Below are 26559 nucleotides of genomic sequence, written 5' to 3' on the forward strand. Positions count from 1 at the left end.
ACCAGTTTTTCCATTAGTCTGTAAAGAATTCGTGTTAGTATTTTGCAGCCGTGACTTATTAAATTGATAGTTCGGTAATTTTCACATCTGTCAAACCTGCTTTCTTTGGAATTGGAATTATTATATTCTTCGTGAAGCCTGAGGTTATTTCACTTGTCTCATACATGTTGCTCACCAGATGGTAGAGTTTCGTCAAGGCTGGCTCTCCCAAAGCTATCAGTAGTTCTAATGGAATGTTGTCTACTCCTGGGACCTTGTTTTGACTTAGGTCTTTCACTGCTTTGTCAAACTCTTCACGCAGTATCGTATCTCCCATTTCATCTTCAGACAAGTAAATGACTACAATTCCATAAATATTGTGTGATTTATTTATGAGAAAGAGCTTCACAAATTGAGCATGTCAATAACTTGTTGGTCCACCTCTGGTCCTTATGCAAGCACTTATTCAGCTTGGAGTTGATTGATAAAGTTGTCTGATGTCCTCTGAGTGATATCATGCTGAATTCTGGTCAATTGGTGTGTTTGAACATCAAAATTCCAAGCTGGCTGGAGGGTCCTGCCCATAATGTTCCAAACATTCTCAATTGAGGAGAGCTCTGATGACCTTACTGGCCAAGTGAGGTTTGGCAAACATGAAGACAAGCAGCAGAAACTCTTGCCCTGTGTGGGCAGATATTATCTTGCTGAAATGTAAGCCCGGGACAGCTTGCTGCGAAGGGCAACAAAATGGAACACAGAACACTGTTGACATACCGCTCTGCTGTAAGGATGCTACCACCAACAACAAAAGGGCTCCTGGGAGGAAATGAAATTGTGCCGCAGACCATCAGTCCTGGCTCTCATGCCATATGGGGGACGGCAGACAGGTTGGTATCCAACCGTTTTCTGGTGGTTGTAGAGCCTCAATTCAAAGCAGGACTCATCACTGAAAACAATTTTACTGCACTCAATGAGATTCTAGGCCCCAGTGACAGAATGTGGCACAATTTCCCACAGGAGGCAATCCAATAACTCTATCAATCAATCGCAAGCTAAAAAACTGCTTGTATAAGGACCAGAGTGGATCAGCACATAATTAACTTGCTCAATTTGTGAAACTCTTCTCTTTAATAAACCGTCCAATTTTTCTGAAACAGTAACCAGTCTGAGCATGTTACATCAAATTTACCCATTTATGTTTTGTTTTGCTTCTTCTTCTTCTTCTTCTTCTTCTTCTTCTTCTTTGTTGTTAGAATTTATCTTGAAGAGAGGCTGTAAGATGAATATCAACAAAATAAAACAAGGGTAATAGAATATAGTCTAATTAAATCAGGTGACATTGGGGTAATTAAAACAGGAAATGCAACACAAAGTAGTCGAGTCTTGTCATTTGGGCAGCAAGATAAATAATGTTGGCCAAAGCAGCAAGAAAAGCATACCTGAAGAAAAAGAATTTGTTAAGAAAAAATGTTGATGTTAGGTAGCCTTTACTGAAGGTATTACTTAGAAATTTGGCACTATAGACGTTTGCTGAAGATTACATGGGTAAGTCAAATAATTCGAATGTACTGACTCGAATTGAAGAAAAAAGAAATTTATGGCACAACTTGACTGAAGGAAGGGATTGGTTGATACACATATCCTGAAGCATCAAGGAATCATCAGTTTGATAATGATGCGAAGTGCGCGTGATAGAAATTGTAGAGGGAGACCAAGGCTCAAATATAGTAACCAGGTGCAAATGGATTCCCTTAGCAAAACCATACAATTTAGTGTCACAGGCACTTGCATATCAGTATGACTGTATAGAACACCCAGAATATTTCATACACTGGTAGCAAGATGACATGAGGTATGTCAGCATACAGATGAAGTACATCACTTATCTGCTATTAAAATTACCAGTTTCATTTATAAGGTGGCACGTGTTACAACATAATACGCTAGATGTTATGTATGATTGTGTAGCAAGTACCTATGACGTCAATGATTTCAGTATCTGTATACTAGGGGCTGCAATGAAGGAGTTGAGCATGTGCCGTGCCCACCACACACACACACACACACACACACACACACACACACACACTTACTTTTGTCAGCAGACTTTCCAATTCCCTGCGGTTCACTGTCAAGCCGATTTTCCAACACATCTTTCTCAACAGGGCTGTTGTAACTCGTGTCATCAGGAAGATATCTAGAAGCACTTTTGCTGTCTGTCAACAAAGTAGGGTTTTCTTCCATTTCTAAGCTGTCTTCTATGGTCACAGTAGCATTTTGACAATTTTCTTGTTCACTGAGTGGCGAGATTATTTCGTTGGCCGATAGCTTGCCATCAAATGAATGACTTGGGCTATTCCAAGTAGTGGTATCCGGCAGGAAGCTCGGCACAGGATTACCGCAAATACCCTGGGGCATGGAACTAACATTGCCTCCTGTCTCGACACCTACTAAGGACGTAGATTTGTCAGTTTCCAGTGTCTCTTCCAAAGTCACCAAAACACTTCTTTCACTCATTTTGGTGTTATCTATTGAGCCTGGTTCATTTTCACAATGTCTGGTGCATGCCGAATTAGTGGGAGTGTTCCAAATGGTGTTATCTGGTAGGAATCTGGTAGTATCTGGTAACAAGCTAGAAATAGTTTCCTTAGGTGTGGAACTGACGTTACCTCCTGTCTCAGCTCTGATTTTTGTCAGTGGAGTCGATGATTTGTCACTAGCATTGCCTCCCACTGCAAAGGTATCTAGCAATGAAGGAGATGATTTATCAGTTTCCAATGTCTCTTCCATAGTCACAACACTCCTTTCACTCTCTTTGGTGTTATTTAGGCCCTCTGGTTCATTATCAGAAAGTTTGGTGCTTGATGTGTTACTGGGGGTATTCCATACAGTGTTATCTGGTAAATATCTGGTGGTATCTGGCAGAAATGTAGAAACAGAAGTGCTCAAAGTTTTCTTGGGTGTAGAGCTAATAGCACCACATGTCTCAGCTCTGATTCTTGTCGGTGAAGCTGACCACTGTTTACTGATGTTGCCTCCCATCTCAGCACTGGTATCTATCAATGCAGTAGATGAATTGTCAGTTTCCAATGTACCTTCCATAGTCATAGTAACAGTCTTTTTGGTATTATCTACAGACTCTGATACATTATCAGTGTGTCTGGTGCATGAAGAATTACTGGGGGTATTCCAGATACTGTTGTCTGGCAGAAATCTGGTGGTATCTGACAGAAAGTTAGATACAGGTGTATTGCATGTTTTCTCAGGCATGAAGCTAACATTACCTTCTGCCTCAACTACGATATCTGTCACTGAATCTGATGATTTGTCAGTCTTCAGTGTGTCTTCTGGAGTCGATTCAACATTATTTTCATATGTGCTGCTATCATTTACAGATTTCTGTAAGTCTTCTGACTGCCTGCTGCATGGTGTGCTAACAGGACTATCGTAAACTGTGCTGCGAGGACCAGTTTCGCTTGCTGACAACGCCTTAGATAATTGTTTAACCTCTGGTGTGTCTTCTCCACTCTTTTGAATTTCTTCTGCACTGCCTGTGACCCTTACTTCAACAGCTGATTGTTCACTGAAGGACAAGACACCGGGCCTGTCATAACTGCTGCTGTGTGGGAGAAATGATGAGCTCAGCCTATTACTACATTCCTTCTGGACAGAATTCTCATTATCTACAGCCCCAGATTCAATGCCGGCCAATGTCTCCGATGATCTGCCCAACTTCGGACTACCTCTGGCATTGAAAGAAACACATTTCCGATTTTCTTTTGCCATGCCTGCAGAGCTTACATCTCCACCCAACTGCTCACTGTCAACTATTTTACCAGGTCTGCTTTGAATGGTTGCATCAGGAAGAATAAATCTGGATGAGCTGTATTGACTTCTCTCAGATGTTAAACTGGTACTATCTTCTGTCTCAGTCCCAATTCCCATCAAAGATGTTTTCTCAGATGCTAATAAACCTTCAATGGGCGTCAAAACAGTACTTTCAGTCTGTTTTGAATCACTCAGAGATTCTCTCCTTTCATCAGTCTGCCTAGTGGAAGTATTCCCAGGAACAATGCGTACAGTGTTGTCAGGTAGGAATGATGCAGAAGACTTACTGCTATCTTTGTCTGTTTTGTTACTGGTGTTAACTACTCCCTTAACTGTATTATGTGACAACAAAGAATATGATTCCAAATGAGAGGTGGCTCCTTGAGTAATAGGACCATCATCCTCACATTTCTGTCCAGCAGCAGACAGTGCTTCATCTGATCTTCTACTGAGAACTGAAGTATAAGAGACATTACGAGTTATACTACTACGAGAAAATGACAGGATACTCTTTCTGTTTGTTGTAGTGGTACTGGTTGGAGATTCTGTCTCAATACTGACACATGCAAATGAAGTAGATGATTTTTCAGTATTTGGTATGCCATCTGCTGTCTGAAGAGAACAGCTATTAACAGCCCGCCTAGAATCATCAAACTTCACTGAATGCTTTGAGGGACTGTTCAGCAGTTTACTACCTCCAATGCCATGCATTGTATGATCAGTCAGGAAAGAAACATTACTCTTCCTATAAGATTCCCTCTTTGTAATTCTGGGCGAAATGATCGTCACACGAGGAGGGTCACCTGTCTTGACACACTTTTCTCTGAAATTATGATCATCTACTGACTGCACACTGTCCTCAAGTTGGTACTCCACTATATTAGTTGATGATGAAATATTTTGCTTCAAATCTTTTGAGACAGATTCAGCTAACACAGATGACAGAACTGCATCTCCAGAAGCGTCTTCAGTATTTGAATCTATATCGCTGGTAGCGGACACAAAACTGTCTTCTTGGTTTTCTTCAGAATCATCACCTACTTTAGATTTAGGTGGGAAAAAATATTTCCCTTTAATAGAAGCTACTCTGCTAGCTACTCTTTCTTCACTGTTAGCACTGTCTCGCTTCCGAGGAGAAGGAGAAAATGATAAACTGCGTTCAGCTTTCTTCGCTGTATAAACTGTTTTAGATACTGAAGCTTCTGTGTCCCGAGTGCCACTTGAAGGCTTTGGGAAAAAGCATAAGGGACGTGCCATGTCTCCTGGCCTCCTTCCTCCCACCTGGGTATCTGTTGTGTGCGCAACATTTCCTTCATACAGAGCCTTCCTAGGGCTGGCACCCATGACACTTTTCTTTCTGTCTAGGTTGCTGAAAGAAAAGAAAAAAAAAAGTTGAGGTGACACAAAATTAAACACTTCTTGAATATTTACTAAAATAAGTAAATAAAAAAATTAAACTTACATAAAGAGAATATATGCCAGAAAAAAATGTTGCAAACAGTGTGTTCTACAAGATAACAAGTCATTAAAGCTATACACTTCTTCAACAAGAAAGAGGAATTGAGGGGAAAAAGGGAAGAAAATTTTATTACGGACTACCAATATTAAAATTTTTTGATGTAAAAGATGTAATTATTATCAATAAAATTTTGTTTATGTTATTGTGGGAAATGTTGCACAACACCATAAACCACGAGTCTACTTGATCTATGGTATAGCTTTGTTGAACAGCTTTTCAAAGAATTGATGTTCTGTACATTGTGATTGACTGGGTAATTTGAAATATGGTGACATTGCAAAATTCCCCCCCCCCCCCCCACACACACACACACACACACACACACACAAAGAAATTCATCATTTGTTTTCAACAGCCAAGAAATGAGTAACTGATTTCAAATCGGGCTTTATTTCTCTCATTCTACTTGAATACATTTACAAGTGTCGATGATACTGGAAGAGAGACCAGCTGATAGCAGCGGAACTTTAAATGTAATAAGAAAGAAGGGGAAAGTGAACCACAAGTGAAAATTTAAACATCAGCAAGAACCACACAAACAATATGGAGTCTACCATATGCCCACACTACAAAAAATATTATGAGTGTGTCTCCTAAGAAATATAAGCAACTTGATCTGATGTTTTTGACACTATTTTCAGTTTTGTTATTGACATGTCTACAAGACATTCACTGTTCATGAGGCATTTCTGCAATATCCCGTGTCAATGATAATCTCACTTTTTCTTACTAATGAAAACCAATGTTGTCACTGAATATCAAAATAGCCTCTTTCCAAATGTGTTTGGTGTAGATGATGCACACAAACGAAGAATTGCAACATTATTTTTTAAAAATACAATGTAGTCCAAAGTGAATAATTACAGCAAAAATTAAAATATTTAGAACATTACACACATCAAATTCATAGGAGAATACTCTAAGCCATTCCCCATAAAAGCAGGTTTAAAATTAGAGAATGCTTGGCACTATTTCTCTTCAACTGTATGTTGTAATATAATGACAGTGGTGCAAGGTTAACCCCAAGAACATCAAACTTTGAAAACCCATGTACAACAAAATTTTATGTGCCTGTGATACAGCGATGACCAGGTTATCTGATCCACAACTCATAAACAAACCCATAATAGAAGAACAGGAAATCAAAATCTTACAAGTTTTGGAGAAATAACATTTAACCAGAACAAAAACCTATGCTGCACAGTAGAAGAAACAAACTGACCGCAGCACTGTATATAACAAAATGAAATTATTTTCCATTGTTTGACAGTATATTACCAAGAATGCTAACAACAAAAAAGGCTTCTCAACAACCACAAAATCAAAAACCTTACAACTTGCAACTGAAACCACTTTCAAAACAATTAATACTGTAGAAATAGAATAAGAATGACAGAAGAATAATCAGAGCATGCATGACCAAAAATATGAGCAAAGCAGACGCTAGAGATCAGCTTCTAATGAAACAGTCTACAAGGAAACGAAATCAGTAATTAACATTCCTATACAGAAATCACTTTGTTCTTCAGACAACTAAGCAGGACACCAGGGAATAGAATCAGGAGATCAACAGAGAGAGAGCATGAAACAGTAAGAACAACATTAGATGGATCATGGAAATGAAGGAAGATATGAGGGAACTATAAATTACACTAACAGATTTACAAACAAAACAGAAATGAACTACAAACCATGATCAACAAACACTGGGTAGGGTAATTTTAGATGAAGAAAGAAAGCTGAGCTCTGAGAGACTGAAGAAGTACTGGACCAATAGGAAATTGAAAAATCTTTTTTATGTAAGGGTTAGCCAGATGAAAAGGAGACATGTGGAAAAAAGTAAGTGAACTCTTTACGACTTCAAAAGTAATAACCATAACTGTTACTACATTTAGCCCACTGTGAGACAAAATGGTCAGTGCCTTCATGGAAGAATGTTTGTGGTTGCTTATGGAACTATGATCGTACTAGGTGTATACCTCTTCATCCAAAGCAAATCAACAGCCACAAATGTCTCTTCAGGGCTCCAAAAATGTGTAAATTGCATGAGGAGGGACTGGGACTGTATAGAGGATATTTAAATGCTTTCCAGCAAAACTTCAGCAGAATACACCCACCCATATGTTGCCAAGGTTGTTTCTACTATACTGCAGAAGTTTCGCTGGGTAGCTCTTACAAATTCTCCAAATAGTTCCCATCTATCCCTAGTGATTTCCACATTGTTGGAGTCCTGAAGAAAGAAATTCATGGGTGTTGATTCACTCTGGATGAAAAGATGCACACCCTCGTACAATACGGTTCCACAGGCAATCACAAACATTTTTCTCTTAAGTTACTGACCATCTTGTTTCACAGTGGTATGAAGCAGTGACAGTTTGGCATTTACTTTTCATGCAATGAACACATTACTTACCTATCTTCCATCTGCCTCATTTTCATTTGACTGCCCCTTAAAAAATTGATTTAAGTGGTCCAATATGAACAAAATAATAACATTATTATTATTATTGTGGTAAGCAGTTTTGGTACTGGGGTCAGCAAAGCTGTTCCAAGCACATCATCATCATCATCATCATCATCATCATCATCCAGATGGTTTGTTATGTGAAGATGGCCTACTACTAGAGGTCGAAACCAGTCCTATTATTAATAAAGAATTATACCATTTTTTACTAATTTTAATAAACACATACCTCTCTTTTGGTAATGCAAAACGGATCTGTCGGCTTGCTGACAGCACGCCTGTTTCGGATTCCTTTTTCTCCTCTAAAAAGAAAACAACATTTGTCAACAACAGTGTAATTACATTAGATATAAACAAATATCAAATTGGAAACTAATAAATGAAAGAATGAAACTTTACTAATTATAAAAGAAGGGTGTTACACGATCACTTAAGGAAAATATGATGAACACAATGAAGAGGAAGTTTCAAGCTGCAGTTTCGAAGTAGGTTTGTGATAAATATGCGAAATTACTGTTAGTCTCATTTTTCACACCATATGATAAACATGATTCTAAAGAAAAACCAATTGGTCACACTTAGTATTTAGTTGACAGAAAAGTAATGAATACAACAAAGTTACAACTATGTAAGTTGAGTACTGCTAATGATTATGTCAGTTTCAAGAACCAAAACTTCCTTTTCCAGTGGCAGTTTGTTTTCAATTTGGCTTGGCCATTATCATTCGTAAGTTCAAATTTTAGCTTCCCTTCTGATACAATTTCTATTCACTTTATTATTTATCAGTAGGCAGAAGTCTAATATGTCATCACTAGATAAAGACTGTATTGCAGAGGTAACTAAATGAATTCTCCATATCCTAAATCTCAACACCAATTTCTTCCTTTGTTTTTAGACCACAGGATGAAACTGATGGCAAGAAGAAAGGAAATTTCATTGTTTGGTTGGACGGAAACACTAGACAATATTACGCTTGGTACCACTGTTGCTACAGAGAAGACACTGTGATATCTGCAGGTCTGCACACAAGCACTGCCACGGTACTCCACTGCTCAAGGTGCTGACTTTTTATTAACCGTACTGGGGGCACAAACCGTGAGGTAACTCATTTCTCCGAAAGATACAATGAAATCTGCAATAAATACCACCCAGTTCTTTTCAGTACAAATTATTAAAGTTTCCAAATTTGGTAGCCAGCTTCCCAAAAAGTATTCCATTTAATGCCCAATACCAACCAAGCAGTGGAATAAAATTGGATCAGAGCTTGGGAAGGACCCCAGTTTATATGCTAGTATTAGAATCATTTAATGATTCAGCATTTGCGATGTAATACGAAAATCCATTTAACATATTTCAAAGAGTTAGCAAATGAAGATAGTAGCAGTCCGTCTTGCAAACAGCGATTACAAAAAACACTCACACAAAATTACTTAACTGTGAAGAGATGGCTGATATTTGAGCTCAGTTTTAATGAAGTGTGTTTAGAAAATAGGGAGAGAATGACAGGTTTGTAGAAGAAAAATTACGTTACCTACCTCTAAAAGTAAAAATTTATTTCTCCATACAAAACTGAGCTCATTATATCTAGTTAACTGAATTTCCCGGAACAAACTTTTAGCTGACTCTGCACAATGAATTTATACAGCATAGATAACCTCTATATTCAAGATAATGGTGTGTAGTAGTTCAGTGTATCTTGAAGTTAGGAAATTTATAATAATTTTGCCATCATAATGACCATTATTTGAGCACACGTGTTGTCCCAATGCAAGAGGCCTTTTCTGTGTGCTAACTTTTGGGTTGATGCACTTGCACACAAATTAAATAATGTTGAATAATAACAGCTAACAGAATATTTCATCCTTTATTCAAATAAACAATCATGATGATACCCTATGAACACAGTTGACACCACTTTTGCCACTTTACTTCAGGGTATTAACGACTAGACAATCCTTAGCTTTGACAACAGATTTTTATTTGAGAATGGTAGAACTATGTCTCATCAGTACCCACAGCAATACCAGAAGTACTTCAAATTATTCTTCTACTTATCCAAATATTTTGAAATGTCCAACAAATTTGGTATCCTCTGTGCATCCATCTTCTTCATACACAGAACTTCCTTCAGGAAACTACATACTTGCTCAAAGCTGGTGCCTACCATCTCAACCATTCATAACTCTTAACTTGATGGTCTTCTATCACTATACAAAGAACTTTATTGACCAGTCTTTCGGGAGAATTCTCAATCAAGTGACCAGAAAGTGGCAAATCTGCAGCATTCATATGACCACTTCCAATACATTTAAACCTATGGTTCAGCGGCAGAGTTTTGGATTTAAATACAGCGGTATGGTGGTCATGTACCACTTCTTACTCCTTTGCGAAGTACTCGCTAATGTGAAAAATGTCAGGTTGCACCATGGTTTACCATCCATGACGAATGGTAGGTACCCATTCAAAGGTCAGAGGACCATACCTAAGCACCATGATGCTAAAAACAATTTTTTGTTTTGTTTTTGTGAACTATCTTGAGTACTAACACAGAGTTCCCATTAACTTTTCTCCATTTTGTACCTGGATCTGGACCAAATACACAGAAATGTTTAATCACTACACAATAATCGTCTCTAGTGCTTTCTGCAAAACTGTGTGACACTTCAGCTGCCAACAATTGTGTTTTGCATTCATTCCAAAACATGGGTAAAAAAATTATGATTATCATGCTTACAATTGTCATGAGGCTTAACAATATTTCCAGGTATTTTGGTAAAATTTACCAGATTTTTCAATACACCTTTTGTGCTTTTCACACAAAACTTTGCTTCTTCCAGCAGAATCTAGTAAATACACTTACAAAATGTAAAACTATTTTCCTCCAAGGCTGCGTTAATGTTAGTTAAATTGATTATTAAATGGCCAGCATTCAGATTAACTAAATTAATAGTTTAGACACTACTGTTTACAATTTCATAGTCACAGCTGTTTAAATTTGGTGTCTTTACAGCTACAACAATATTAGCATATCTGTATCTAGGAAATGATGTGCGAGACAGTAATAAAATAAGTCACAACAATGTTTTACAACAATGCTAAGTTTTAGTGTGAATGTGGTAAGACAAATTCTGACAGAATGTAAATAATTTATGAGTAAAGGAGACGACTCACCAAATAATAGAAGTGTCACATCATTAACAGACACACAATAAAGGAATGATTGTGAATGCCTATATATGTGCTCTATCATAAAGGATATATCCAAAAGTTGTCTGCCTCCTTAGCCGAGTGGTAACGTGCTTGCCTCCCATGCAGCAGGCCGGGGTTCAATACCCATCCAGATTGGAGATTTTCTCCACTCGTGGACTGGAGTTGTATTATCCTCATCATCATTTCATCCTCATCACCGGCACGCGAGTCACCCAATGTGGTGTCGACTGAAATAAGACTCGCACTCGGCGGCCGAACTCCCCCAGATTGGGCCTCCCGGCCAGCATGCCATACTATCATTTCATATTTGTTTTTGTCCAAAAGTTAGAAAGTTTTATTTCCATTTTGTGCCTTTCAAATGATGGAAACTCCAGGCAGGAATATCAACAATGTATGGAAAGATAGATTGCTATCTACCATTAAAATAAAAAAAAAATTGCAGTCAGGATTTCCACCTCCTCTGTTCTATTATCTCCCTGTTCTCATCTCCCACGCTCTTCGTTTGCCACCCTCTGCCAATGTAACTGCCCATCTTTCCCCACTCCTCTCCTTCTCCGTTCCTTTTTTCCCCACCTCCCTGCCCCACAACCTCCCGATGCTGCGCTTGTTGTCACTGTAGCCCTGCACACTCCACCAGACAGCATTTGTCTCTCTTCCCCCACCTGTACATTACTATCCTTTCTCCTTTCCCGCCCCCTCCAGATTGCTGCTTGCACCCCTTGCAATAGTTGCATTTTGGCCCAAGATGCTGGAGCTGGCAGTTACATGTGAATGAGGTGTGCTGTCTTGTGTGTAAGAATGGTGTGTTTTTCTCTTTTGCTGATGAAGGCTGCAACCAAAAGCTTTATGTAAGTGTCTTTTAATTGTGCCTGTCTGCAACTTAACGTTTCTTCTTTAACAGTAAGTAGCAATCTGTCTGGTTGATATATTGTGCATTTGATGACTCAGTGCTTCTACTATATGGTGAATTGTTTTCTTTACCCCTAAAGTATTAAATAAGTTTAGTTTTTAATTTTACAAAAATATCAGTAAATGTGTACAGTTACTAAGTCTTGTACAGCTCCAGGTTTAAAAAAAAAAACTATTACCTGAAAGTAATCTCTCAAATTACTATTTTTTTCTCAATTTACTGTCACCAAGACCGATGTAATGTCCATTTCAGCCCCAGTAAACGTTTGTCTCTATCGCAAAATCTTCAGTAATCGAAACATAAAAGAAATTGCTCTTAGAAACTGCGTGAATGTGGTGTGCGTACTGTAAGACCTTCAGTACACACACCATCAGATTATTTGACTTGTCACTCTAACGATGTAGGCGAGTGTCAGCAATATGTCTCGTGGTCTTATCGTGGCGTGTTTATCTTCTGCCGTTAAGTCAGATGATAGAAATGCCACTTGCACGCTTAGAGTAGCAGATTGACGGTGACCAACTTTAAACAGAACTTGATTAATTTTCACACACATTTATTAAAATAATAAAAAGCGTAGACATTACATAACTTGATTCTGGACGCTGTTTACAATTGACAATCTGAAGTTTCTTTGGTATTGGGATGTTAATCTTATTCTCACATATCTCTGATACTTGACAAAGTGTCTATACATTTATCTTCATGGCTATGTACAGGAATATGGTAATCTTATTAGGTGCAGACTGAAACTTTACTATAGACTGGTACAGACTAATGCAGACTGGTGGAGACAAATGCAGACTGACTAATCAGAGGTCTGTACACTCGTTATAATACCTCACGCATTCAGGTATCACTGCGCGAGTGTGATCTGCGAGGAGAAAAGGCTCTATGTTAGCAGCAATCTCATTGGCTGCGTTACATATTAATACGTGGATCGGCGGAAGCAGAATTTGGTCCGTCTCTAAGGCAGTGCCATCTCGTAGTGCGGAGACGGACGAGCGCTGCGCCTGCACTGTTGGGCTTAGCGGGGCGCGCTCTAGTGGGAAAGTTGTGTATGCGCTGACTACACGGAACTGTGTACACAACAGTGAACATAATCTTTCATAAATAATTTTGATTCTCTTTCATAAACACAGGTATCTTTCATGAATGAGTTTAGTTTGTTGGTTGTTAGGTAGGGGTTAGGTGAGTAAACAGCAAAGTCACAGTCTTTTGATTCAAGGGTAGTTCATCCATAATTGGCAATGTCAGCCAAAAACATATTCAGATGATGGAAGTATGTAAAAAGTAGAACCCAAGCTTTGAAGGCAATATTGATGCCAGAGCTGAGAGAAACTAGAGAGCAGTATATGGGCTGAGAAAGTACACAAGCCAGAGCAGAGAATGAGTCACCCAGGTAGTGATGTGGGACAGGCAAATGCCCAGTGGACAGGGCATTTATAAATGAGCATTTTCTCAGGAATTTGCCCAAAGCAGTTTTAAATGCTCGAAATCTGGGCATTTATATAAAAAAAAGTACTTTTTAAAGTTTTTACTGTTAGAATGTATAATTTACCAATCAAAATAAGGGATGGGACGATACTCTCAATGTTAGAAGCTAGTAAATGTTTATATGTAAACATACGTATGCCATTCATTGCCCTTTTTTACTAAGCATGAAAAGAAAGAAGAGAGAGACATGCCCTCTGTTTTTTACTAGCATTCCAAGGAATGGCACATGTTAGTGACAGCTGCTTGTCAGTTGCAATGTCCTTTTTTTACTTTTACAATTTCTGCTCTTTTGTCTCTTTATCTAACAATAACACATAACATGTTGAAAAGCTGTGTAGTGACAACCCAGTATTTGAATAAAAACAACAACAACAACAACAACAACAACAACAAACATTGTCCTTCGATGATCGCTTTGTACTCTAACCCATCTTATAAACCATGTCAAATCTCTAAATATTGCTGAAGAATGATTATTGATGGCAAAATTATTACTGATCATATTAAACAGCTGGCATCTGTTTCTTGATAATAACTGTATTCTTAAATGATAAACTGTTTTCAGTGGGAGGGGGGGGATTGGTTTACTGACGGATGTAGTGACGTTTGAGAGACACTATAGTTTTTTATTCTCCTCCTTTCTACTTTCATATGACTGCACTGTTGTGAAGATAAAATGAGATCACTAACACAAAAAACATTTAATAACAAAGAATCGATGCCAAAGATGTTGGAATTGGTTGATTCCGATACTAGTCAATTGCTAGAGAATCAGCAATTCATGGACTTGAGAAACCTGAATTGGCGCACGATTCATCCCTAATAAAAATCATTATGGATAGACTTTTTTACTCAAATATTTTTGCAGTAGAATAGTAAAACACTACTTACTTAACATAAACTACACTTTATTTCAAGAATTACTTTTCAACTTGAGTTTCGTTTTCTTTTTTAATTATGCACTACCCAAAGAATTAACCTCATTAAAATGTATAATTATGTTTACAGTCCAGTTAACTTCCCTTAATAACTCTTCCCTAGCTCTAAAGCAGCTTTTTAAACTTGATTACCCAACCAAGTGTTGCAAAACACCATTTCCAATACAAAATATCAGTTTAGAATTTTCTCACAACTACTGCTTATAAATTAATCTTTAAAATGCATGGGCATTTATGAATTGTTGACATTTATCCTGGGCATTAGCCCTAACATATAAATAACCAGGCATTTTACATCACTAACCACAGGTCTCATCCATGGTGAGAGAAACCCACCCAGCATCCGACTCCCATAAAACTGATGAATGGTGAAGACAATAAAGAACAAAGAATGACTTCGAGTTGGCACATTCAGAAGAGTAAAGGTGAGAAGACTAAATATGTAATGGAAATCAGCTGGATCGTTAATAACAAACACAAGAGGAGATACATAGGTAAAGCAGCATGTGGCTGTCCCCAAGGCTCTGCATGCGACGGTTGTCATCTCACCCACATCTGCCGCACTGCTGCTCTGGTGTACTGTGCCCCTGCTGTGGTACAGTAAAGGTATTAAAGAGCCCTAACTATTCAACAGAGTGCCACCCCTAAAATAGAAAATCGGATTTTGCAGAAAAGGACACAAACCGCATCTACGGAAATTAAAACAGTAAAAGGGGGATGAAAGAGTGAGTAAGTCAAGGATGTAGGGTCACGTGTCTCACCAGACCCAGAACATTCGGAAATCACCCACCAATATCAGAGGCAAAGAATTCTGAAGGCCACGTTTACTAATGGAGGCCAGAGGGACCCAGCATTCCTCCTTAATATGAGTTACTGTCTGTAATGCTCCTATCACAATGTAGGGGTGGCTTATTACATAAAGTAAAACTATGACTTAGCCTGGTATGACCAATGCTGAGGTGATATATGGCAGTGGATTCCTTCAAGAGTAATTAACAGAGAGTGCCTTGCAGCAGCAGTCTCTCCAATAGTGTGGAGCTTATTAGAGGGAGCACTATCCCCACCAAATGTCACTCCACCTTTGAGCGTGTGGAGGACTTATTTGCAGTGGCAAATTCGTATCTGTGATCGTAAAAGAGAATTGGGTGGTTTGGCGGGGAGGGGGGGGGGGGGGGAGGCAGTGGCATGTAATCGCTTCCCTAACCAAGCAGTCAACCAATTTTTTTCTCTGGGATATCCACAGAACTTGAGACCCAGAGAAAGGAAACTAATTAGGGAGTATGACTAAGGTCAATGAGAAGGTCACGAATATCAGAGGTGGCTCGCTTAACGAAACTGTACTAAAGGCTATCACGTCTGCCATAAAAGAAACCGTTGCGGTGAAATGCTCTCTACGATTAACAATTTTCTATAGCTTCGTGGCGCAGCGGTAAGCGCTCGGGTTCGTAATCCGAAGGTCGCCGGATCGAATCTCGCGCCATGCAACTATTTTTTTTTTTTTAGTATTTCTTTTTTGTAATTCAAATGTGTACACCCACACACACACACACACACACACACACACACACCCACACACACAGAGACGAAAGGATGTGGGTTTTGAGGGAGAGGGTACCTTTCGTCTTTCCGTCTCCTTCCTTCTTTCCTGATGAGGCATCAGTTTGTTCCGAAAGCTTGAATTTTGTGTGTATGTTTGTGTTTGTTTGTGTGTCTGTCAACCTGCCAGCATTTTCATTTGGTAAATCACATCATCTTTGTTTTTATATATATATATATATATATATATATATATATATATATATATATATATATGGAGGCCAGAGGGACCCAGCATTCCTCCTTAATATGAGTTACTGTCTGTAATGCTCCTATCACAATGTAGGGGTGGCTTATTACATAAAGTAAAACTATGACTTAGCCTGGTATGACCAATGCTGAGGTGATATATGGCAGTGGATTCCTTCAAGAGTAATTAACAGAGAGTGCCTTGCAGCAGCAGTCTCTCCAATAGTGTGGAGCTTATTAGAGGGAGCACTATCCCCACCAAATGTCACTCCACCTTTGAGCGAGTGGAGGACTTATTTGCAGTGGCAAATTCGTATATATATATATATATATATATATATATATGGATGGATATGTGTGTGTGTGCAAGTGTATACCCGTCCTTTTTTCCCCCTAAGGTAAGTCTTTCCGCTCCCGGGATTGGAATGACTCCTTACCCCCTCCCTTAAAACCCACTTCCTTTCATCTTTCCCTCTCCTTCCCTCTTTCCTGATGAGGCAACAGTTTGTTGCAAAAGCTTGAATTTTGCGTGTATGTTTGTGGTTGTTTGTGTATCTGTCGACCTGCCAGCACTTTCATTTGGTAAGTCAAATCATCTTTGTTTTTAGATATATATTTCCTACGTGGAATGTTTCCCTCTATTATATATATATAATCTTTGAATATGTCTGTGTGTGTGCGCGAGTGTATACCTGTCCCTTTTCCCCCCCTAAGGTAAGTCTTTCCGCTCCCGGGATTGGAATGACTCCTTACCCTCTCCCTTAAAACCCACATCCTTTCGTCTTTCCCTCTCCTTCCCTCTTTCCTGATGAGGCAACCGTGGGTTGCGAAAGCTAGAATTTTGTGTGTATGTTTGTGTTTGTTTGTGTGTCTAAAAAATCTAATAATAAAAAAAATGTTGCATGGCACGAGATTCGATCCGGCGACCTTCGGATTACGAACCCGAGCGCTTACCGCTGCGCCACGACGCTGTAGAAAATTATTAATCGTAGAGAGTATTTCACCGCAACGGTTTCTTTTAACTGTTGATTTTCTCGACAACGGCTGAGAAGTGCATCTTGGTGCTTTGCCACATTACACCTCTGGCCATGAGCTTTTATTATGCGCAGTAGGAATTGAATCTGAATTTCACAATTGGCGGCCTCCCCTTGTAAGTGCTCAGCAGTGTCATTTGTGAGTGACTCTTTGGGGAATGATCTTGGAAAAGTTCGTTAATACAAGTAGCAGGAACAGGCAACAGTTTGGAATGCATCAACTGAATCATACAATTGAGAATGACATCAAGGCACATTGCCGAGAATGCTCTTCACATTGGGGTGAAGATCATGTCACTCTCTGAATGGTATAAGCTGCCATAGATGAAGCACTCTGTGAAAAATGTTGATGCACAGCCTGGAAAATTGCTCAAGAAAAGGGATGGTCACATATGGATGTGATTAATGCATTCCTCATTCATTCGTTAGCATCACACCCTGCTCAGTTTGCATTTGAATACTTCTGTTAAGAGGCTATGTGCATAGCAAATTGCCAGAAGCATCCAGTCTGACCAAAGCAGTATTCTTCCAATTCCAGTTGTTTCCGAAGTGTTCCCTTGGTATTTCTAGGGTAAATTCAGAAAGACAACGCTGTAGAACAAATATAGTTGAAACAGCTACTAGCAAAACAAAATACTGCAGCTTTGACAAGATGAACATTAAATAGAATGAACTTGGTGTCTTCCAACAAAACACCAGAAGCCTCATGGAGGGCGGGGGGGGATTATGAACTACTCATATCCGCACAATAAAATGACTTCTTGTGCATATCAGAACATCAATGAAAATCACTGAAATTGAACAATTTCATCTTGATGGATATAAGCTAATATCATACTACTGAAAAACCAAATAAGAATAAAGTGAGAGTGCTTATTTATGCAAAAAATGGCAGGAAGGCTCTCCAAGATTGCTTAACACTTTTTTTAAATGGTGTGCCACAATAGATCAAAAAACGTACAAGCTTTTTAGTCCTGACACGCTGCCAGATAAAACTATCTCAAGCTTTATAGATCAATTAGAAACATTTGTAATAATCAATAAAATTCTTCTGTGTTTGAGGCTGCATTGTCAACTATAAAATTCTGACCATAAAATCCTCAGGGTGTATTGCTAACTAGTTAGCAATACACCCTGAGGAAGGAGTATTGCAACAGTCGCCAAAATGTCAGAATTTTATAGTTGAGAATGCGGACTCAAACCCAGGAGAATTTTATTGACTGTGACAATGGCTGCGGAAGCCTAAATTTACATGTGTAATAATGTTATGCAGACTTACTGGGGTATCAGTGTGGAATCTTTAATGTTGATTTTCTGCCATAAGTACTTACTAAGGATACTTAAGAGTTTTTGGTGTTCAGTTTTGGATTATTTTTCACAATAAAATTGCCTACAAGATTTGTAAGACATAGCACAACAGCCACGGATGAGCTGTTTTTAGACTCAATGAACTGCAGTGATCTAAATGTAATGCCAGTCAGTGGTATATCTGAGGATGATGGTCCAGTGTTAACAATAAAATAAACTGACCAGTTAGGTACAGATAGAAGAAATGTGTTGTTCTGCAGACTCAAAAACAATGATTCTATGAAACTGTAATGAGTAATTGTACAAAGAATACTGGAGAATAATTTATAAAGCAGATTGCTGACAAAAATTAACTTGTCACCAGTCAATAATTACTTCCTCTCAGGGGCACTAACATAGCAACCACAAATAAGCAACCAAATACAGATGCATCAGATCTACTTGTGCAGGCACTGCACACTCCACCAACAAACATTACTTTCAAAAATACAACCCATAAGGTGATAACAAAATCTATCAGATCACTATAAGTATAAAAGTAGTAATTCAGCTAACTATGAAGGTGTTTCTATGACCTTATTCAAGAATAAAACAGCCTAGATGGGATAGTTTTCTTCTTTGGAAGATATTTAGAGGCTGAGGAAGCTGAGGAAATTAGCAGAAGAAAACTAGATGGCACTGTTTTTGTTTAATGAATTGAGGCATCGTCATTTTGTAAAAAGCACACTGAAGATTTTCAGTAGTCCTTTGCTCAAATTTATGTGATTTTGGTTGCTACAAGTATTGTTGGGTGAACTGCTCTGGGAAAGGCAGGATTGCAGAATTAGAGAAGAGTACAAAGAGGTGAGAGTGAAAACATGTTTGGCAAGGAGAGTGCTTATTCACCCACAGGAACAGGAACGAAAAAACACACTCACTCACTCACTCTCTCTCTCTCTCTCTCTCTCTCTCTCTCTCTCTCTGTGTGTGTGAATTAACCGGGCATGTATTTTCCACTGTGCCTCCTCCATGCCCCAAATCTCACCCACTCTTTATTTGAAGTGTGTGTGGTAAGGGGGGGGGGGGGGGGGGACACTTGCAACACTGGTGCTAACATTCCACACAATACAAAAGCCTAATGATTTAGTTTATTTATTCTGCAGAGAAAGGGTATTCTTTTAACAAAATAAAATAGTAATAAAAGACCCTACTGCTTAATTTATGACTATAAAAGTAGTTATATCACTGTTTGTACTATTCTCTAACTGCTATTTTACCTGTCTTTTTGCCATCGGTGTTCATCTCTGTCCCGTGGTCTTTTGATGCAGCCCCTCTTGTTGTTCTGCTTATATCTTCACTAACCGAATCTTCAGGTGACAATGATTTTTTTGAAACTGAATGTACCTGTAGCAAAATTAATCCATTCAAGTATTCTCCAGAAAGCTCACAACTAGAAGTCTTTGAAACTATTATTAATCTCTGGATTTATGTTAATGTTACAGTTCTATTGGAAAATACCTTCAGTGTCTAAGCCTCTAAGTTCAGATGTCTAATGTCTACTTGCCATTGTAGATGACAAAGTGAGTTCACACTCTTTCCCAGGTTCTGAATGACTGACTAGTATCTTGATTGTGAATGTGAGTCAAAATTCTGTACCTAAATGTGTGTGACATCAGATGTACGCCAGACATTTCAACAGTTGCATGGAAAATTTTAAAACATGTGTATCTGAACAAAAATGGAGAGTGAATTAATTTAGAACAATTTAAAAAAGTTGCATCCCAATATCAGCAATGTATTTCTTTGTTTTAAACCAGTAATCATAAATAAGGAAAGAATCTCTCAAAACTACATGCACATCAAAATTACCCATTGGATGTCATTACTTCGAACTGATTTGACTACAAATTAGTTCCGAAAATTCTTCTTCTTCTTCTCCTCCTCCTCCTCCTCCTCCTCCTCCTCCTAAGTTGTTATTACACATAATCAATAAATTTGCTGCACTTTTTCTGTGCTAGTGTGCCTATTTAACTTAATATTAAGGCACCTGTATGCAGTGCACCAGACAGAAAAATACAATACCCATTTTTTTACCAGCACCCGATGGTCACTGTATTGGTCAAAACTAACAACAAATTAATCAAATTCCTGACACTAGCTGATGGTGTAGCTATATAAACACGTTTCTACTGGAACATGTTCCAACTCTTTAGTACTATCATACAGAAATGTGTTACTGAATAATTCCTGGCTCTGTCAGTTTCACCCAAAAACTAAGAGCAACTGTTGAATCAAGAGATGTTTGCATAATAGTTAGGTGCACACATTATGCAGCAAATAGACATCTGTCCACAATCAAGCTTGACGACTAAGACACTAACCACAAGCTGATACAGAGGAGTGTGATGTGACAGCTTAAACTATGATATAATTCCACTGAATTTTAAGCACCCTTTTATTTTTACTTTTTTTGTTCTCTTATGATTGTTTTCAAGTTCTTGATCAACATCAAATCAACTGCTTCACATGAAAGGCTCTTCGCTGTCCTGGTTGCCTTAGTGGGTGTGACAGAAAATAAGCAATTTTGTGCAAATATCAATGATTCTCTCATAAGGAACCAATATTCCTTGATACCGATGCTCTTTCGACAAGTTATTAATGCCACCATTTCTTAATGTCAGTGAATCATTCCAGGAAGTCAGGTGGAATGTTTTGAAACAATCCTCCACCATCTCTTTCTGTCTTGGTAGCTTTCCTCCATCACCACAGCACCCCAAATCTCTTTCCTTTCAAAGTGGACTTTAATCTGGTAAAACCACCTCTTCTTGGTTTTCATTCTGGTGTTCATTTCCAAGTACATACAGGGAATTCGGTTGGACTACATCTGTTTCACCTGACCAACCACTTCCTTTCTTCTGTGGCAACTTCCACTCGCCCTGATCTTGACTCTCCTTGTCTTTTGTAAAGAAAACCTACTAAGGAATTTAATTTCACAAGCTACTAGTTGACATATGTCTCTTTTGGTTACAATGCAGCTCTCTACAATAGGATATGACGGGCAGAAGGAAAGTTTTCAATAGGACCTGTTTAGCTCTTCAAGGAAGATCTTTATCTCTGGAAAGTCTTCATACTAGAGTAAAAAATTTGCATACTTCAGTTACCCTTTCAGAACCTCAAGACTGACACGCTAATGTTTTCTTCTATCAGCATTAAATATTTTATTAAAAAATGTGTTTCTCTGCTCTAAGTTCCATTTTCCCCACTAATAAAATAAATAAACAAGGTAACATAAGAAGGCCACTCAAAGTGACATTCAAATCTAATGGTCCAGTCCAGCTGATGACCAGCTTACAAAGCTGCATAGTTGACTTTTTATCATATTTTCAGACTGCACATTTCCCTTAGTGTGTCATGAAGGTGCAACTCCTTCCAACCATACATACAATAACCAAACACTGAACATTCTCACACACAAAACTATACACTTTGTTACATGAATGGTTTGTGGCAAACAAAACAGTTCAAATTCTGGTTCTGGCTAATTTTTGTTGTTGTCTGGTTGATCTTAACTAGTGCTCATCTAGTGCTTTACTATGAATACTAAGTGATAAAAACTCAAAAATCTATTAATGCTTTGAAGATATCCGCAGGAGGATATTTCAGTACTCGTGCATTTGTACAGCTTTCTTCACCGTGTGGTTTTTTTTTTTTTTCTGAATCTTAATCAACTTATTAGATTAACTTTCTTGCTGCCAACCATTATCGTGCTTTCGCATAAGGACATTAATCAGCAGCACTGTGTAGAGTCCTTATAAATTCAAAAATGTCTAAGTTGTTGCTTATTATACTCAGTGAGTATGTATCTATCCTCACAGCAATTCATATATTCAACTATGGATTTTCAGTCACCTTTTAGGGCCAATTGTATAAAGCAGTTTGTCTTATAGCACAGAAAATTAACTCTTATTAACCTGAACCCCAAAATCTGTGTTGAACACATCTTAATCTCTCATCAAATGACTATGAACTTAGGTCATTTCTGACTGTTGAAATATCGTACATCACGTCGAGTTCAACAGTAATCATCAGTTCAAGAACTAGTGACATTACAAAACAACAGTTTAGTTTTGTGCAAATAAAAGTTGAAAAGAAGCAAATAAAAAGAAGTGGTTATCAAGACAAAAAAATGTTTCGGAAATGCAAGAACACGTCACCCTCAAACTGCTGAACTTCAAAAATATTTTTTATCTGTTAGGTTAGATTAAGGTAAGTGTGTGCTATGTACGAAAGTAACAAGTGCAGATAATTGATCTCAAAACAATTCTTGGAGGCAACTCATAATTGATGTGCTTAGTTTAAAAGCGTTTTGATAGACACTTGGTGAATATAAGGAAGGGAAGTTTGAAGTTTTTGCAGTGAACAGTGAAATCTGCGGAGTTCACCAGCAGCCAATAATGAGTGAACACTTCTTACAAAAATGGTCTCTCGGTTTGAACTGCAGTAACTACACAATTTGTGCTAAAAATTTACCAATCGAATTCACACTTAAACTGTTTTGATAACTGTACATGTGTTGAGGAACAGAAATAGCAATAAGAATACACAAGTTAATCAGCGAAGTGATACTTTTCAGCCAGTGCTCAATTTATTTTTTTGGAGCTCAGTGGTTGCACTCTGGATTACTGTTCAGAATATTTCAAGTAAAATCTCAGGTAACTTCTCTAAAATTATTTTTTCACTTTTAACTTTTTCATCTTTGGCAGTGTCTGTTACTGCGAAAAATACCAAGTTGTTTATGTTTAGGTCTCAGAGTAATATTTATCCCTGAGGCATTTATGGTTGCAGAAGTGGTGATGCATGATATACCTGTTAGTGCATCAGAGGAGCAGCCTGAACTCTGTAGTATTGGCTCACGGAGCATTCCATGAAAGTGTTACGAGAGATTTAGTGAAGAAAAAGTTCACAGACAGAAATGAGAGCATCCTTCAACTGCGGATGACTAGAAACAATTAAGCGGAAAGTTGCACATTAGGAACAAGCTATCTGGGAACAAGCATAAGGATTGTGTAGCATGTTCACACAGAAAAAAGAAAGGTGACAGGTGTGAAATTACATTATTGCAAAACATGCACTTGAAATCCAGCTCTCCGCCATGAAGAGTGTCTTTAAAAATTTCACACAATGGAAAGTTTTGTGTTGCAATGGTTATGTAAATGTATTTGAATGAATGCACACTTTCAGTTTTACTATACACCCTAATTGTTGTCAGTGACCTAATTGTTTACACAAAGAAACTATTACAACTCTCTGTGGCATGCTCACCGTCCAAGTGGTGGCGATTTAAATAACAGTGCATTTTTTGCACAGAGGCACTCCGTGCTTGCAATACAGAGTGTGATTATTTACACTATTGTTCTTATCGGCTGAACATAAACACTCTCTCTCATCTTAACTTTCATTGCCATTAATAATGACAATATTGCCAGTTGAGGTTACAGTTGCCTCCTGGTTTACTGACAATGAACAGCAACCTTCAATGTTTTTTCGTTATATTCTTTCTCAATGAAGACTTAAATATTGTGAACTACTCTTATGCAGCAAATTCATCTCAAAAAATTAATCCAAGCCTATCAAAATGTATAGAAACAGTATAAAAACCAATAGGACTTGCAGGTGAAAATCTGAAGTCTCATCATAGCAACTGACTATAGGAATTGTCAGCCATAGTAGCTATCACTCCCCCCCAAATTGTGTCTTTATAATGGACCCAATACAATTTTCAGCAATAAATCCTTTTTTTACTGTAGCGAAGTTTGCTAACTGTCCTTCACCTTTACAACATGATGCCTTCCATAATAACTGCTTTATATCTACAACATACAATTAATATCTTATGTCTAAGTGCAATAATCATCATGTTAACAGCCAATTTTAACCATATTGTCAGAAGTATTTCATGTTAATTTAGATCAACACTGAAAACTGTTCAACTGATCAAAAATTAGTCTTACACAATATAACTTATTCCTAAACTGAGGACAGTTCCCAAACTAGGGTCAAAATTGATCCTTGTCAGAGAAGTTTATCTAATTGGTCCTTATAGTTTTACAAAATAAAAATAGAAGTCTATAATTATCTAAATTTCAATTGTGCAGCTTTTGTTTGAAAATAATAATTTAATAAAACAGTTAGAGATCAAATTTCTGATAATGTATCATATGTAAAAAGCATCATCAAAACAGACCTTAAGGATAGAATGATGAGTTGACGTTTCTCTGATAGGTGTGCCAGAAAATGAGGCATTTGCAGTTGCTCTTAGTTCAGACAGCCTCTTTATTCTTGGGGTGTCTAACAACAGTGACACATCAACTTCTCGAGGCTCATGAGGTTCCCTAGAAAAACAATAGTAATATAGAATCCGCAATATAGTCCTGTATAAAATAGAAAATGGGTTAACAAAAGGGAAAAAGAACATTTTCCCACAAAAACCTGAAAACTAAGTCACAACAAGTCAGATCTGTCTCATATGCATGCAATGATACAAAGAAAATGAGAAGTCAGTTTCTTACAGATGTGGTTGACAAACACTTCAGTCTTTTAAAACAACACTTTTGAAATATTTGTGCAAGTACTTCGATGGCAGTTTTTCCTGCACATTAAGAAGTTGTGTAAAGACAGGAGTTGGAATATCTGGAATATTAATCACCTCAGCCCAGGATTTAATTCAGTCTAAAGTTTAATGGAAGAATGTGGTTCAGTTTCTCATCTTCCCCTTACCTACCAACTCTTTACTTGTCACTCTTATTTGAAGCTGTGGAGCTAGGAGCTAATGCCACATCAACTGGCATTTGAAAAAGGACTGATTTGGAAGTTCTAATTAAAATTCAATGTAGCACACAACTTTGCTAACCTTAAATTAGTATAAAATGCCAGGATAACGTACATACATAAATCAAGAAATCTGAGCAACAACGACTGTTTACTGATTATCACTTTACCTTAAAAAAAACAAATTCCACAATAAATACACTGTGTTACTCTGAGGACTTTTTTCATTATCATTCATTTCAAGTAACTCAGTCTTTTTGAATTTCAACAATTTGTTTTCAATTATGCATCCAAACAACAAGAAATTTTTAACTGTTGTTTAGCTTCAATTCCTTGTTTATCATTATTGTTTCTTGCTGACTTACGTGCTTTCTGCACCCTCCGGACAAAACAGAAAAGAAGCCTACCAAATACTTGATGGTGCTAGGTGCTCCAAGGCCCTGAAGCCAAGTAATTTTTATTATTAAAATTTTACAAAGAGGCAGCCTTTTTGTCCATCATCATTCTGCCGATGTGACAACAATCACTGGTTCAGATTATAGCAATTTGAGCTGCTCATGCTTTGTGTCCTAACACCACCAACTTAACAATAGCTATACTGTAAGTAGTCGAGTTAGTTGGTGTGTTACTGAATGAAGTGTTGGGTTGGAAGAAAACTTCAGAAACAGAACAAAAGTTGCCAATTATAAATAAGAGCTATGGTAGTGCCTCTTCCAGGTAATATACGAACCACTTTCAAGCTGTCACAGACATGCCTTTTGAAGAAAGTGTGAACTACATCAGAGCTGTTGATATATAAGGGGGAGGAGGTGGGGCGGGGGGGCGGGGGATTCAATGTTAACTTTGATTTGCCAGGGAAGTCCATCATCTTTAAGTTTTTCAGAGTATATATCTATTCCAAAGTGTAAAGAAATCGTGTATGGCATTTATTGGACGGGATATCCCCTTCACGGTTCGGCCATGGTATTGCAAGTCTTTTTAGTTCACACCCCTTTGCCAAGCGATGTGCGGGCGAGCATTGTCATGGAGAATGTGTACGTCTTTGCTCAACATTCCTCTTCTCCAGTTCTGAATTGCCCATTTGAGTTTTTTCAGAGTCTCACAGTACCTGTCAGTGTTAATTGTGGTCCCAGTGATTCAGCTCTGACAACAAGGTGAAAGAAGAGGTTCATAACTTTCTAAACAGCCTGGCGGCGAGCTGGTATGACATGGGCATACAAAACCTGCCACAGCGTCTTAAAAAATGCATCAACAGAAATGGTGATTATGTTCAAAATAGCTAA

At 38.0% G+C, this 26559-nt stretch overlaps 1 protein-coding gene across 1 annotated transcript in view; it reads right to left on the reverse strand.

Moving 5' to 3' along the window:
* Window positions 1–26559, reverse strand: part of LOC124605114 (platelet binding protein GspB-like) — a 298012-nt gene that overhangs the window by 77716 nt on the left and 193737 nt on the right. The window contains exons 20-23 of the mRNA XM_047136572.1: window positions 24693–24840; window positions 19726–19852; window positions 8020–8092; window positions 2073–5176 (exon numbers count right to left, since the gene is read on the reverse strand). Of these exons, the coding sequence (XP_046992528.1) occupies window positions 2073–5176; window positions 8020–8092; window positions 19726–19852; window positions 24693–24840 (3452 nt within the window). The remainder of the gene's footprint in view (window positions 1–2072; window positions 5177–8019; window positions 8093–19725; window positions 19853–24692; window positions 24841–26559) is intronic.

Source organism: Schistocerca americana, chromosome 3, assembly GCF_021461395.2.
Source record: "Schistocerca americana isolate TAMUIC-IGC-003095 chromosome 3, iqSchAmer2.1, whole genome shotgun sequence".
Lineage (NCBI taxonomy): Eukaryota > Metazoa > Arthropoda > Insecta > Orthoptera > Acrididae > Schistocerca > Schistocerca americana.